This window comes from Anser brachyrhynchus (assembly GCF_964034855.1).
Source record: "Anser brachyrhynchus genome assembly, chromosome: 1".
Classification (NCBI taxonomy): domain Eukaryota; kingdom Metazoa; phylum Chordata; class Aves; order Anseriformes; family Anatidae; genus Anser; species Anser brachyrhynchus.
The window spans coordinates 187434877-187449863 of record NC_137694.1 but is presented as its reverse complement, the minus strand read 5'-3'; the positions used below and the strand labels follow the sequence as shown (position 1 = coordinate 187449863).

Below are 14987 nucleotides of genomic sequence, written 5' to 3'. Positions count from 1 at the left end.
AAATCGATTAAAAAGATGTACCAAACGCTTCGTACAGACACTTTTAACACCCAACAGCCCGGGATCAGCGCGACCACCGTGACTGGAAAACACGGGACGCTGCCACCCAGGCCCCTCCCAGCACGACGACGGGGGGCAGGCGGCGAGGGGAGGCGAGGAGAGGGCGCCTCCCCGTCACGAAGACCGCCACCCCTCTCCCTCAAGGGGGGCACGGCGAGGCGGCGGGGCCGGGGCCGAGCCCTCGGCCGGGGGCGGCCCCGCGTCGAGGCGGGCGGGCGCCACCCCGGCACTTCGGGCGGCGGCCGGGCGACGGCGGCTCCGCTCGTCGGCGCGGCCCCCTCAGGGCGGCGGCCCCCGGTGCACCTGCTCACCTGTCGCCCTGCCGGGAGGGGGGGCCCCGGCCCCTGCCCGGCCACTCCCCCCCAGCGGGCTCGGCGCAGGCGCCCTAGCGGCTACCGCAGGCAGGGGGCGGCAACATGGCGGAGTGAGCGGCGGCGGGCTCGGCTCCACAACAACAGCGGCAGCGGCGAGCGCTCACCCCGCCGCCTCGCCTCCGTGCCCAGCCGAGCCGTGCCCGGCAGAGCCGAGCCGAGGAGCTCGGCGGCGCCCGCTCCTCCCGCCCCGCGGCGGGGAGGCGGCCCCGGCTGGGCAGCCTTCGGCTAACGGGGCATCGGCGCCCATAATAATCCCTCATTATAGCGGAGCGGGGGAGCGGCTCCGGGGACGGTGCCTGCGCCTCGGGCCGGCTCCCTGCGGCCCCGCCGGCTGCGGCTGCGGTGGATGCTCGGCTCGGCCCGGCCGGGCGGGGAGGAGGAGGCGGCGGCGGCAGGTGCCGGTAACGGCGGGGGGTAAATGGCGAGCGAGAAGCCGGTGTCGGGGCCGGAGCCGCAGCCCGCGGGGCTCATCTCCGTCGGGGCCGGTGGTGGAGGAGGAGGAGGAGGAGGAGGAGGAGGCGGCGTGGCGGTGATGGGGGAGCTGAGGGCGCCGGGCGCCGGGTCCGTGGTGCTCCCCGCGGGGATGATTAACCCGTCGGTGCCGATCCGCAACATCCGGATGAAATTCGCCGTCCTCATCGGGCTCATCCAGGTCGGCGAGGTCAGCAACCGGGACATCGTGGAGACGGTGCTGAACCTGGTAAGCGGCCCGCCACCCCGCCCCGTAACGCTCCGGCGGGCCCCGGTCGTCCTCCCCCGGGGCACCGGCCACCCCCTGCCGGGACTGCCCCCTGCGGCCCTCCAGACACCCGCACGGCCCCTGCCCCGAGCCCCCCGCACGCCCACGGCCCTTCTCCAGCCGTGGGCGGACAGCCTCGCCTTCCCCGGCTCCTCTCGTGCCTGTTTTCCCGATAATAACGCGAGCCGCTCTTTGCCTCGGCAGAGCCCCCCTCAGCGCTGCCCAAACTCCAGGCAGGACCCTGTGAGGTGCGGGCAGGCCGCTCGTCCCCTGCCCACAGCCTCCCCGCCGCCTCCCGCAGCCTGATTCTTAACGTTAAATACATAATAAAGAGGTGAAGTAATTAGCAACTTCGGGTTCTGGGTGCTGCCGTGTAACCTGACTTCTTTGGAAGAAGAGCGGTGTGGATGTAGTAGCTGTTTTTAATTGGAAAAAAAAAAAAAAAGGTTAGAAAAGCAGCCTGAGCTGATGGCTTTTCTTAGTGGCTGAAGCATGTGAGGGGTTTAACCCTGTGAGCTCAGAGCTGGCTGAGCATTTTATGTAGGGGAAGGGGGAGGAAGGAGATTTTTGCAAGGATTTAACGTGCTTTAATATCTCTAATAAAGAGTTAGTTGTATTGCAGCGTTGGGCTGCTCGTGTCTTAATCTGTCACGCTTTCCAAAACACATTCTTGTCTGCAAAGTAAGTGCTGTTCCCAAATTCAGGGTCTGTGCATTGCAAAATGTTATTATTTTACGTTGGTGAATAGCTTGAAACGAGGAGATGGTAAGATGTAGCTCCTTAGTCATCTGCTCACTTCATGGAGTGAAAGAGTTACTGCAGGACTGTATGACTTAATGTTTTTGCGCTACCTACACCAAAGCCTGAGGAACCTACAGAAGCCAAACGAGTGGATCTAAAAATGAATCACTTTCAATTATGTGCAATTTGGTGCTGCTCCTGAATGCAAGATTTGCTGCAGCAAAGCTTTTGAAGCAGTTCAGTCAATGAAATATCCTCTATTTTTGCATATAAAATAGGATGGAAAAATGACTGCTTCAAACTGAATGGCTATTAATTGAAACTGCCTTTGTTTCATTTAATGCTTCTGACCTATACCCATTTTGTAGAAAGTCATGTAAAAATATATTTTGTTTCAAACACTTTAAAAGGATGTATTCCTCTGTTTGTTTGGTAGCTATTTGCATTTGACCTAGCACAGGCTGAATGGAAAAGCTGCAGCATGCAGAGAAAGACATGATTTGGCCAGATCATTTTAATATTATGGCTTATACAAATGCACAGGGTTAAAACCTTAATAGTTTTTTGAATATGTCAGAACAATAATGTCATATATTTCCCACTCCTCTCTACAAGACGTTTGACCCTTAACTGAAGCATGTTTTTTAAATATATATATTTTTGTATAACTGTAGGACAAGTCATCATAACTTTATTGGATTTTTACCCATTGCTTTAAAAGTAGCACTCAAAAGAAGGGAATGACACACACTTATTTCATTAACTGGCTTTGTGTGGATCATAACAGATACTAAAATTTTTAATCCTTTCCTGATTATTTTTCTTCTTTCATTCTACTTACTGATATTTAAGCTTACTTTAATTCTGGCTGTTAATGCATCAGCAACTGGACTAACATTGGCTTATGCTTTGGGGGTGTTGGAATGTGTTTTAGCATTTATTTGGAGGACGTACAGTGCTTGGCTGTAAGATCTACCTACTTAATTAGTTGCTATTGCTGGAAACTATGCTTATATTTAAAAATAAATGCAACTGTTTCACAGTTCTCTCAGCACCAGGAGACGTATACGAATGTGAAACTGCTTGGGAGTCTGCTGCAGTAGCGATGCATTCTGGATCAGTCATTACTTAACAGATGGACTGTAATATATAATAGTCAGTATTCCCACAGCAGAGAGAGGTTATATTGTCTGCTAATCTTTTTCTTCTCAGTGCAGCAAATGTCTCAAACTTCTGCCTATATATCTGAAGCTTAATTTACTCACGTGTAAAACAAACATAGTGAATAGGGCAAATACAAAGTAAAGCTGATGTCATACCCCTAAACCACTAAATTTTAGCTGATTCTTTATTAAGGATTTTAATAGCAACTTTAAATAAAATGAAATTTTGTATTTTAGAAGCATTCTTGCGGGATTAGAGAGAACTTGATTTTCTTTTTTCTTTTTCTTCATCTTTACCTTTACTATGCTGTTTCTGAATGACTTTTAATGCAAATGTGATAATGAGTAGCCAGTGTTTAGAGCTGATTTCAGTCTGTGTTGTCTTTGAAAGGAATATAACCTATAGTATACCACAGTGGGTATCTGTAAGTCATTTGATAATAGCATTTTAGTATCAGAATGCTGCATAGCTATGACTTTAGTTATTACCAGGTAGAATCAGAGGTTAGTTTGAGATACTTTTTTTTTTCCTGTTTGAGATTTCTGCTTTCTTCTATGTAAAGCTTAAAGAAGTCTTTTGATTCTTCCTACATCTGTTATGAAAGCAGCAGAAAATGCCTGAGACAGAACTTTTGTTTGGCTTGTCCTTGCCCAGGAGATAGTCACATTTCTTTCCTGTTAGTTTTCTTCTTGGACTTTCTCTAGGACAGTTGGTACTTTCAAATGTTTGATTTGGTGATCCCACACAGTGGTTTGCTACTGCATTTCAGAGTTATTTCATGTGTTACATTCTGATGTTGATAGATACAGTGACTTACCGTGTCTGCAAGTTGATTATATGCTTTAATCCAGTGTTGAAAATCTTTTTCCATGTTTAATGTTGTTGGATTTTCACCGTTGTTAAATTTTAATAGTTGACTTTCCACTCAGACAGTGTTTTGTTTGTGTGCATGGCTACACTGTTTATGGGGTTTGTAGCAACAAACACTTATCTTTTCCTTAGTGACACTTCTTGTCCTCTGAAATTGCTGTGTGTTCACACAATCGTGTTATACCGGTGAATTTGTTTAATGAAACATCTCTTGGTAGAGTTGTTAGTATAGCTTATATTATTCTTCGTGGTTTAACGTTAAGTGGAAAACGTAATGGAGAGAGGATTCTGCCCTTCACATGCAAATGCCAGTGAACTACTTAACTTTAACTCCTAGCTAAGGAGTTAACTCCTTAAAAAAAAGTGCTAGTATTTATAGTATGAAGGTCAGAAGATGTTAAGAGTCTACGAACTGCAGGCTTTTCTACCATGATTTTCTAGAATGTAGTATTTCTTTCCCATTTCTGGAAATGGGAGGGAACTTCCCATCATACCTCATGCATTCTTCTATGCTGATGCTTATTTTGATGTTTGTTTTATGGGTATAATATGAATTCCCAGGTTTGGTGTGCTCCATCTGACGTACTGACCTTTGTGTACTACAAAGTAGCAAACTGAAAAATGCTTTCCTCCCAAACTGTGTAATCCTTTCATTGTTCTTTGTGATTTCTCTTTGGGGGTATTTTGACCCCAGTTCCATGCATCTGTTGATGAAGGAGGCTTTTCCCCTTTGAACAACTCTATTAGTTTTCTTAAAATACTGTCAAGGACCTTGTTATAGCTATGATAGATGTGCTTATTTGTGTTCTCCATAGTCCCTTTGCTTCTTGATAACCCTTTCATACTTACGGTACATGTTAGGCTGATGTTTAAATTGAAGTTCTGCACAGTGTGCTCCAGCAAATATGATATTAGGGGTGGAACTGGGTCAGCCTACCCATCTGTATTTTTACTTTACTTCAAGGATATTTTTGTTTCACTTGTTTCCTAGTTAAAAATTTCATGCATGGCTTTAATTAATTGGTCTATAATGCATCTCCAATGGCCTTTCCTTTCATTATTTTTACTGATTTGCTTCCTTAATTCTCAGCTTTTTCAGTATCTTAATGGTTTTGGGACTTTTTTCCTTCATTATGTGTTTTTAAATGTCACTTGTATGGCCAGCTTTCATCAAATAAGCCCATGTGAATTGCATTGTCTTTTTGTTTTAGAAACCTTTCTTTGTTCCAGTTTGAATTTCTTAGAATTTGAGTTCTGTAATGCTGATTCCATAGCAGTGCAAAATATGAAAGGTGAACAGGAAGCCAGCTGACACTAAAAAATTGTGACTGCTGCTGACACATGCTGCTTGTTTTGCCTATGCATGTTGAACAGATGATGTGATGCAGATTTATACAGATTTCAGATTGATGCAGGTGTAACTGACCAGTGTTCTTGTGCAATCTGGAAAACTTTGTTTCTTTATGTATATTTTTTTTGTTAAGCTACAGAGTGCTTGTAAGAAGTAGGTCAAACACCAGGCATAGTTCAGAAAGTCTCTTGCTGTTCTTGTTGACTTCAGCCCACGCTTCTGCCTAGCTCTTCTCATTTTCTTGACTGTTCCATCCCACTTCAGTGTTAGTCACCCCTCAGAAGAGGTAAGCCATTTTTTAGTGCTCCATCATGTGTTGTACTTGCAGGAATAGCATTTGCTGCTTCAAAGCAATTGGTTTGGATCATGTGAGAGATGATTCTGGCCCTATGGTCTCTTTGTAGCAGTGGTCGTGAGGAAAAACGTGAAAGGAGGTACATATAAGAAAGATCTTTTAACCCACTGGTTGAGGGTTGTCTTGAGCTAATGTTGGGTTTTGATATTTGAGTTCTTTTAATCCATTTACAATCTTGGTTGCTCCAACTTCCTGGGGCAGAGTTCTGCTGTTGTGTGGGGAGAATTGCTTTTGTGCTCTGAGAAAGAGGGGACCTCGTGAGCTTTAGCCTCAATCATGTGGCTTATGTTTGTCTTGTAGAACTGGCTCTGCAGGCTCAAGAATCTCACTCAATTTTCTTTGTGGAAGCCCTTCCATTTTTGTAGTATAATTCTGTGTTGGTGGATGGTATTATTCAGAAAAAGCAAAGTTTGGGGGAATTTTTATTTATTTATTTATTAAATTTTTATTATTGTATATGTGTTTCTGGTTTTAGGTAATATTTAAATTGAGGTGTCAGTTCTTGTTCCCAGTTGCTGTCTGTCCCACTGGTCCTTATCCTGCCCATCCTGTCTTCATTCTAAACTGTCTGGGAGTGACTGTAGAAACTACCAGACCTACATGAAAAGTGCAGTATTTGATACTTTAGGTTGTAATAGCACTCCATGGGCAGCTACACAAGCATACTGTAGTCATTGTTGCTATCTAGTACCTTCGTGGAAAACTCAGTTCTGGTTACAGAAGATCTTTGACTGGATGTTTGCTTGTTTTCTTCTAGAATAACTACTTGCTTTTAGCTTTCTAGGTGTTTATACCTGGGTGGATATTTTTTTTCAATTCTTGTGTTAGTCATGAAGCCCTAGTAATATCTCAGCAAGGTGGCTTGGAATCTGCTGTGGTTCTGATGTAATGGATTGATACATTCCTATAGGCAATATATTTTTAACTTTTACTGACTTGCTTCCTTAATTCTCTACTTTCTTAATATTTTAATGGTCTCGGGACTTTTTCCTTCATTGTGTGTTTTTTAGCTGTCTCTTGTACAGCCAGCTTTCATCAAATAAGACCATGTGAATTTCATTGTCATTTCACTTTAGAAAGCTTGCTTTGTTTCAGTTTGAATTTCTTACAATTTGAGCTTGTAATGCTGATTCCTGTATTTCTTACCACTTAAATATGAATAGTTTTTTTCTTCTTAGGTTTACATCTCACTTATTTTTACAGGATTCAGTTCACGGATTATAAAGAAAGTGAACAACTAAGGCTTTTTTTTTTTTGTCACACTGAAGTAATAAAGCTCTGAGACTGGTATCAATAAAACTCATCCGTTCTTTGTCCTTTTCCCCCCACCTGGTACCTTAGAATCGTAGAATATCCTGAGTTGGAAGGGACCCACAGGGATCACTGAGTCCAACTCTAACCCTAGCTATGTTTTATCCTTTTGCATCAAGCAAAGGGTTAGCACCTTGCTCTATCAAGATGCTATTTTTACAAAACTGTGACCTCATTCCACATTTACACTGTGTGTTTTACAAGACAAAGTATTCAGCTCAGTTATACACTAATCTTTCCCCTCCGTATTTTTCCTCACTCCCCTCCACCTTGACTTTCTGAATGGTACTCGGGGGGGGTAGAAGTCAAAGGGTTACATTCATGAGGCTGATGTCTAGGAGGCTGTGGTGCAGTTTTTCTTCCATTTTAATGAGTTTTTTTTTTCAGTGCTTCTACCCATACTTATCAAATACATGACATGCTGTGGATAACTACATACTTAAAAACAAAAACAACAGCAATGACAAAAAATTATCTAGTCATCTCTGAATTTCTTCTGAAGGGTTTGTTCCCTCTCCCTTTCACCAGCTGCCATACTGAATTTAGTCAAAGTGGAATGAAATACGTGATTGGGTTAGTACCAAAACAGCAACTATTATATCCTAGTAAATACTGTGTCTTTTAATGGCTGTGTTAACTTAATAGGCTATCCGAGCTACTTTAAATCAGTCTCATAATCTTATCTGTTCATTACTTGGTATTGAACTTTTTTTTTCTTTTTGTACCTTTGTCTTGATAAGTCTACCATTTTAAATCAGCCTTTGTTGCTTCAGGTTGCTGTAGCATTTTGTAGCATTTTACACACAACACATTGTTGCAGCTGCCTTCTTAGTTGATTTCCTTGTATGTGCCTGGTGACTAAAAGATTGGTGCAGTAGTGTTTGTTTATGTTGATGAAGTTTCATGTATTTTGTAATGGAATTAGATCTTTATTTACCATTCATGTTTTTGGAAATACCCTACTGGGCTGTTTTAGTTATTCTTGCATAGAGAAAACCTTTAATTTATCTTTAAATCTAAATGAAATCTAGAACTTGCTTTTATATTCAGAGGTGGTAGATCTTTTGAAACACCTGTTTTGAATTTGGTGGCCTACCTACCACTCTTGTTTTGTAAAGGTTTAGATGCACTTGGGTGCACACATATCAATATATGATATTCAGCGTAATGATAAAAACAATTAAAAAATGTGTATATTTGTGAGGAGCAACATACCACTTCCTTGAGGATAGAAATATCCGTTTCAACTATAGGATTATGTTGAATTTTAAGTAATTGAACTATAGTTTCTTAACTTCTGATTTAAGCAGCTTGTTTATTACAGTAATCTCAAAGGGACAGATTGGGTTCTTTCTGATCAGAAGTTGTGGTGCTTCTCTATCAATCTACTGACTTGACTCTCTGCTAGAATTTGCATTGTGGTATTTTATGTGGTTTAGAGTTTGTTCTACTTTGGAAATACATAGACAATAATAGTCTTCAGTAACTAAGTAAGCCAGTATCATTCTGGTCTTACTGAGCTTTGTACCATGATGTCAATTCACTTATATTAATACAACCCTGTAATGTACCTACCCTGCTTTAACTTTAAAATTGGGTTGCATCAGTGAAATTGTTCCAGCACAAAGATTCTTGGAAAGCTTGCATAAATGTGAATACTGCTTATACTGTTCAGTGGCTTACAGATGCTTGATTTCTTTAGCTGTTCTGTTTATAGTTGAAAGCCTTTCTTAACTATACAGACTAGATTTTTTTTTTTGAATTAGCTGAAAATGACATAGGGCAAGATTTTCACTTACGAGTGAAATTGTTATTTATTTGAGTGCATTTAATCATGTTTGTTTTGTACCTGATGACGTTTGAAGTGCTCATACAGTGTAGAGAGAATGATGGAAATAATCAATCTCCTGACCGGAACCTTCTAAACTAACTCCAGTAGCAGCAATATGGCATTGTAATCTGTTTTTACATGATCTCACTCATCCTGGCCTTTTAAATTTTCAGTATTCTTTGATAGATACTCAGGAAATCTTATGTTACTAACTTTTATTGACTTTTGATTGCCTACTTTGAATTGATTATTTAAGAACCACTTTAACATTTTTTTGTCATTTCTAATGTAAAAAGAAAACGTTTTGAATATTTATAAATGCAGTTGTGAATATGGAAGTACAAAGGAGCCTGTACAAACCTACTGAAACAAAGACTCATTCCTAATACAGATTTATATAAAACTAAGGTATGCTTTTATTACCTGTAGAATAATAACAGTGAAGTACATGTCTGAACTAGTAATGAAGTGACTGAAGCCAAGCCCTGACTTGGATTGCTCATCCCTGACCAGTCTGTTTGCTCTTATTCTTAAGCTTTTGGTAGCTCACTGCATCAATAAATATTTTTTTGGTTTAGTTGTAACCTGAAAATCTTCCTGTGTCACTTTAAGTGTTAAGAATCATTCTTAAAAAACAAAACAAACAAAAAAACCACACTTTGAAATCAGGGGAGCTTTCTGGCTTAAAGTTGAATATGTCCTTTATAGCTAGCAGAGTGGGAAAGTCATCCGTACCTTCCAATAGGACACATATCAGAATGTGACTACAGAGTTCTGTCAACTCCAGTTGTGTACCATACCCATAACGTGAGCAAATGTACCTGAAGATTGGGAAATACTAAAGCACAAAAAAAAAAAAAAGAGTTTTGAACTGTTATAACTGTTATATCTGAGGATGTTACATAGGGAGAATGAGCTTCCCAGTTGTCTAGGGAATGGACTTGGGGATTTTGCATCTTTGCAGGAGGACATTAGCTGCAGCTTTTTAATTGCAGGAGGAATGTTGAGGGAGTGGGGCAGAAGCTGTTGTCTGAAGTCAGAAGAAAAAGCTGTTTTTGTAGGAAGGAAAGCATCTCCATCTCTCTTCAAATAATAATTTTTTAACCTTAATGATACTTACTAAGGGGCCTCTAGAAACTGCATTGCGGGTATGTTAAGTTACAGCAAATGGAAGGAGATTAAGAACCTTACTATGTGGTGTTTTACACATTCATGCTTGGTGTCCTTTGGTATTTTCTTTTGATGTTGAGAGCTCCAATGAAAGCCATCATTGCCAACTCAGTTTTTACATATGCATTAGGATTGTTGGCTTGAATGTGTTCCTCCATGAAATGAAACTTCAACATGCTGTCCTAGGCTCACATGGATCTTTGTTTGTTTGTTTATTTCCCTCATCAAAATCACAATAATAATCATGCCTCTCAATTCTTTTCTTTGGCACTCACGTTACAAAGTCCTTCTGAAACTTCATTGTTCAGGCACTTCTGTAAGCTAGCAGAATCACAGAAATTTCTTAGAACTGTAGAATAGTCAAGGATGGCAGGGACCTCCGCAGGTCACTGGACAGAAGTTCATACTCAAAGCAGGATCAACTAAAGCAAGCTGTATAGGGCCTTGTCTGGCTGGGTTTTGAATATTTCTAAAGATTGAGAATCCCAAATGAAGTTTTTACTCAGGTGTAAGTGGAATTTGCTGTGCCTTTTGTCAGTCATCCTGTCACGGGGAGCTACTGAGAGGAGTCTGGCTCCATTGTCTCTACTCCCGACCACTCCACCTGTTCTGTCGCACCAAAAATAAGCATACAGGTTGGTAAGATCTCTTCATACCTTGTCTTCTTGAGACCATAGGCAGTCTCTCAGATCTCTTCAGACTTTCATTGTATGTCAGATGTTCCAACCCCTTGATTGTTTGCATGTTTAGGTCTTTATTTGCCTTGGGCAGGCAACAGTGCTCCCTTTTCCAAAACGTGAGAGGCAGAGTTTGAAAAGGCTTTTAATTATAGCAACCCTTCCTCTTCTCACAGTAGGAGCTACAACATCTACTCAAATGATCCAGTCCATATTGCTGTGGCTGACCCAGCAAAGGACAATTTGCATCACATGCAGCCAGGAAAGGAAACAGACCTCTGTGAGCTGCAGCAGTGGGTGTTTACTTTTCATCTGTTGTGCCTGCCTGCTAACAGATAGCCATGCTCAGACACACAAACCTCTGTCTGCCAGTTCTGCAGATCATGGTTATGGTTCTAGGAAGGCTTTATTTCTTGGATTTCAGAAATATGACATGATATTTTACATATGACATCCACATTTGATATTCTGCTAAAAATGTATGAAAATTATATAAATGGCTTAATATTGAGTTAATGAAACTTTGCGGCTCTTAACATGTATTTTAAACGCTACCTTTTCAACCACTTAGCATGAACTGAAATTAGACTTGAAGAGCTATTAGCATAGTCTTCAAAGTTACAGATGCTACTCATATCATATGAGTAGAAAAAAAATACTAATATTCAGTACAGAGTCAAAGCTCTTTAAGTTATGAATTGAGTTTGTTGAAAATAGGCATGACTTTATATGAAGTCTCATCTGTAAAGATTAAACATTCAATAGCAGTATATGTGCGTATATGTACCTTAGAAATGGTAATGTGTTACGCAGTCATCACTGCCTAATAATATTTTAATCATTCTTGTTTTGTACAAATAAGTTATTCTGAACAGAATTATTTTATGTGTAATAATACATTGTGACTGGAGCTGTGTGTAGGTATAATCACTGAGAGGGAGTCAGTCACTGACAGTTTATACAGTACAGTATTTGACATTTTAAAGGTAGTGCTCATTGAATAGGAGTTGATACTGTCTTTAAAACAAACTGCTCTTCAACAGGTGTGGCTTCAGGTAGTAGTTGCAGCTATTTCATAAAACCCAGAGGTGGGTTATTCCCAGTTCTCACCGTTATGATGGTTCCCTGATTACCTACAAGTGTAAAAGATCCATAAAACAAGGAAAATAATTATAATAAAAACAGATGATCTTTTATAAACATTATAAAAGTTTATATATATATTTTTTGTAAAACACATTTTGTGAAAGGAAATTAATTTCTATTTAAGAACAAATTTGGATCTACTCGCTTTGTTGCATGTCCTGGCTCAGTTAAAAATTAGTTTTCAAGTCTGTAATCCTTCTTCTCACTTGAAAGTAGTTTACTCAGAAAGCTATCACATTTTTCAGTAAGCCAGCAGCTCAGCACAGTGCAAATGCATGTAAAACATATTAAGAGCCTTTGGTGTAACTCTAAGCAACAATCAAAAGGAAGGATACAAAAGGGGGAAGCTGAAGTTTCCACTGAAGGGGCTAAACCATGTATGCTGATACCTTTTAGACTGTCAAGGATGATACTTTTCCAGTTGAGTTTGTTCTCAAAAGTATCAGCACAAAAAATGTAAGCTAATCACTTAGCTGAAGTTTAATGATTAAGAAGCGATACTGCTGAAAGGCAGCTTTACATTTAAAAAAAAAAATTCAGATTGTATGAGTGGAAGACTGAGTACAACCAGCTATCTCCTCTCAATGAAGCAATGTCTGCCTGGAATTACAAAAACATTAATTTTTTTTCTTTTGTACTTTTTTTTTTACTTGTGAGGTGTCTGAGAGAATTACCACCATCTGTTAATACCAGAGTCTAAGCCTGCATGTGGGTTTCAAAATGCTTTAGGTGTTGATTTTTATTATTTTTTTAAAATAAGAAATCAATCTCTTAGAACTAAACTTAGAGCAGGTATTAAATTTCAGTGTAAGAAGCAAATACCTTTGTAAATAAAGCTCTTGAATTGTTTGTCACAGCTTTGGTTTGTGGCCCTAGCCTGTCATCTGAGGTTAGAATGGCTGCAAATACTTGTAATTGAGCTCTGCTCCTGCACTAATTATGACATAACTGGCTTTTCAACTTACTTTAGCTCAGCTGAGCTCTGGTTTAGCTTACTTCCCTCCTCAAAAGAGAGTGGCACGTACAAAATATTTTCTTCTAGCTCAGATCAATTCTGAATGTGTTTTGTGCTAAAAACTGATATTATCCAGATGTACAGAAAAAAAGCCGTAAGAAGCTTGAAGTGTTGATATAATTAAATTCTTTCTGGAGGTCAGAGCAATCTGCAGAGCACCTTGTTTAAATTATCTCATACGCCTCTCTCTTATGTGCTCCTCATGAAGTTGCAGTAGATTTTAGGGCTTCCTCAGTAAGGAAGCTGGTTAGGTAACCTGAACTCAACTGGTTCCAGCCTGCCAAAAGAGGTTTTCTTAACTCCATCTGTAGTTATGTCCTTCTAAATTATTGTCTCAAAGGGTTGTGTTTTGGCCCCTGCACCCCTGCCCTGTATAGGTGCTAGGGCTTTCAGGGGTGTGGTGGCGTTTTTGGGGAGGAAGGTGGTTTCTTTTTTTTGTTTAAGCAGTATATCTGAACTGGCTATGTATGCTTTTGCTGCAGAAGTTTAAAAGCTTAGCTTCTAAATTTCCTTTCTTATGTCGTGTTTCCTAGAGTATAAGCTGTTGAGATGACCGTACACTTCATAGGAGAAGCAGGATGCAGTACAAGCTGCAGTTGACGGTGCAGCCAACGTGAATTTTGCTTTAAAATTCCTTTAAGATGTCCTGAAGATTTCCTGAGAGATAGGAAGGTGATGTTTGTGGTTTAATAGCATGTCTGAAGAAAGTCTTCTTGGCATTTCTATTTATTTAGAAAATTGAAATCCACCTAAATAGCCTGCCCTTGTGTAGCAAAATGAGATCTTTAAAACGCTATAATGAAAGGATACTGAAGCGTTATTAAAAATTTATACAGGCAAGAGTTATTGATGAAAGCAGCATTTACCAGTAATTGTTAATACATTTTGGTACTGCTATACTGTAAGTAGTTTCTGGTTTCTTAATCTGTATTAAGCTTGCCTGGTAATATTTTTAATTATTTTTTTTATCATTTTGTTGTTTTCATACTTTTGCTGAGTTTGTGGTAATCACTCTAGATCAATGGGTTTGTACTGTTACTGAAAATGGAGTGGCCTGAAGTCTTGCTTTAAACATCAAAATAAGCTCTAGAGAAAACATACTTCAAGTTATGTCAGCTATCTTGAAGAGAAGAATGTCACAGAAAAAAAATGTTTTATGATGCTTTGTGGGGATGGGGTCTGGGGGGATGCTCAGGGTTTGAAGGCATTGGGGCTGTGGGTCTTGGAGTGACACAGTTCTGGTCTCAGAGATGCTGAGTTTGTTTAAATGATGGAAACATTTTGAAATGCAACTGTTAAGGAGGTACAGAAAACATGCAAATTAAATATTTTCATGTATAATTGTAAACAGAATAGCAGTTTTACACAGATTGATCGATGAATGGTACTTGTCATATCTCTGTTTTTCAAAAAAAACCAAAACATTGTTTTGCAGCTTGTGAAGTCTGTCTTGATTGGGCTGACATTTGCAGTGGTGACGTATAATTAGAAAAAAAAAATGTGATCCTTTCAGGTGACAAGCAAGGTTTAGTTATGTGTACCGACTTTCCTAGACACATTGTCATTTCTGATATACCAGTGGATTGTGACTTGTTTTAAGAACTGGCAGTGACGTGTAGCTCTTCAGCAGCTCCACTGCCTCCTCTGTAAGGTCTCGTTTGACAGAGAGTAATTGGCTTGTTCTCTCATGCAGATTCCTGACATCTCTCTTCATCCAGATGAAGCTATTTAGAGTCTTCTTGGAGGAGAGTGTTACCAATAAACAGCTTGAATGAAACTTTTTGTGTCAATAATCCCACGTTCGACTTCAATGCGATGTGGATGGAAGTGCTTAAGGTTAATGCTGTGTATGTAGGGTGTGACACGGTGCGCTAGTTAATAGCAAATAATGCCTAGATGTATGAACAAAAGCCTGTGTGTCATATCCGCTGAAAATGCTTACCCAGCTTTCACACAGAAAGCTCAAAACTTGTCTTGTAGGATTTGCATCATCTCATAGCTACACTGTGCTTTTTGAGTGGTTGGCTGAACAGAAGGAAGACTGTAAATGTTCTCGTGGAGAGCTCAGTGTGGTTGGGATGTTTTACCCTGGCTTGGAATACTGTAATTAAGAGTACATTAAAGAGGTAATTAAATGTTTTCTTTTTCTAGTCTATCAGACAGCTACTGCTATTTAAAACTCA

At 40.4% G+C, this 14987-nt stretch overlaps 1 protein-coding gene across 11 annotated transcripts in view; it reads left to right on the top strand.

Moving 5' to 3' along the window:
- The first annotated feature begins 463 nt into the window (after positions 1-463).
- NBEA (neurobeachin) overlaps positions 464-14987 on the top strand; it is a 518392-nt gene continuing 503868 nt past the window's right edge. For 6 of the 11 annotated variants that reach the window (XM_080568268.1, XM_080568265.1, XM_080568270.1 and 3 more), the window contains exon 1: positions 469-1134. In XM_080568268.1, coding sequence (XP_080424394.1) covers positions 853-1134 — 282 coding nt within the window. In that variant the 5' untranslated portion in view covers positions 469-852. Of the gene's footprint in view, positions 1135-14987 lie in introns of all 11 variants that reach the window. The other 5 variants (XM_080568262.1, XM_080568264.1, XM_080568263.1 and 2 more) reach the window with 2 other exon arrangements.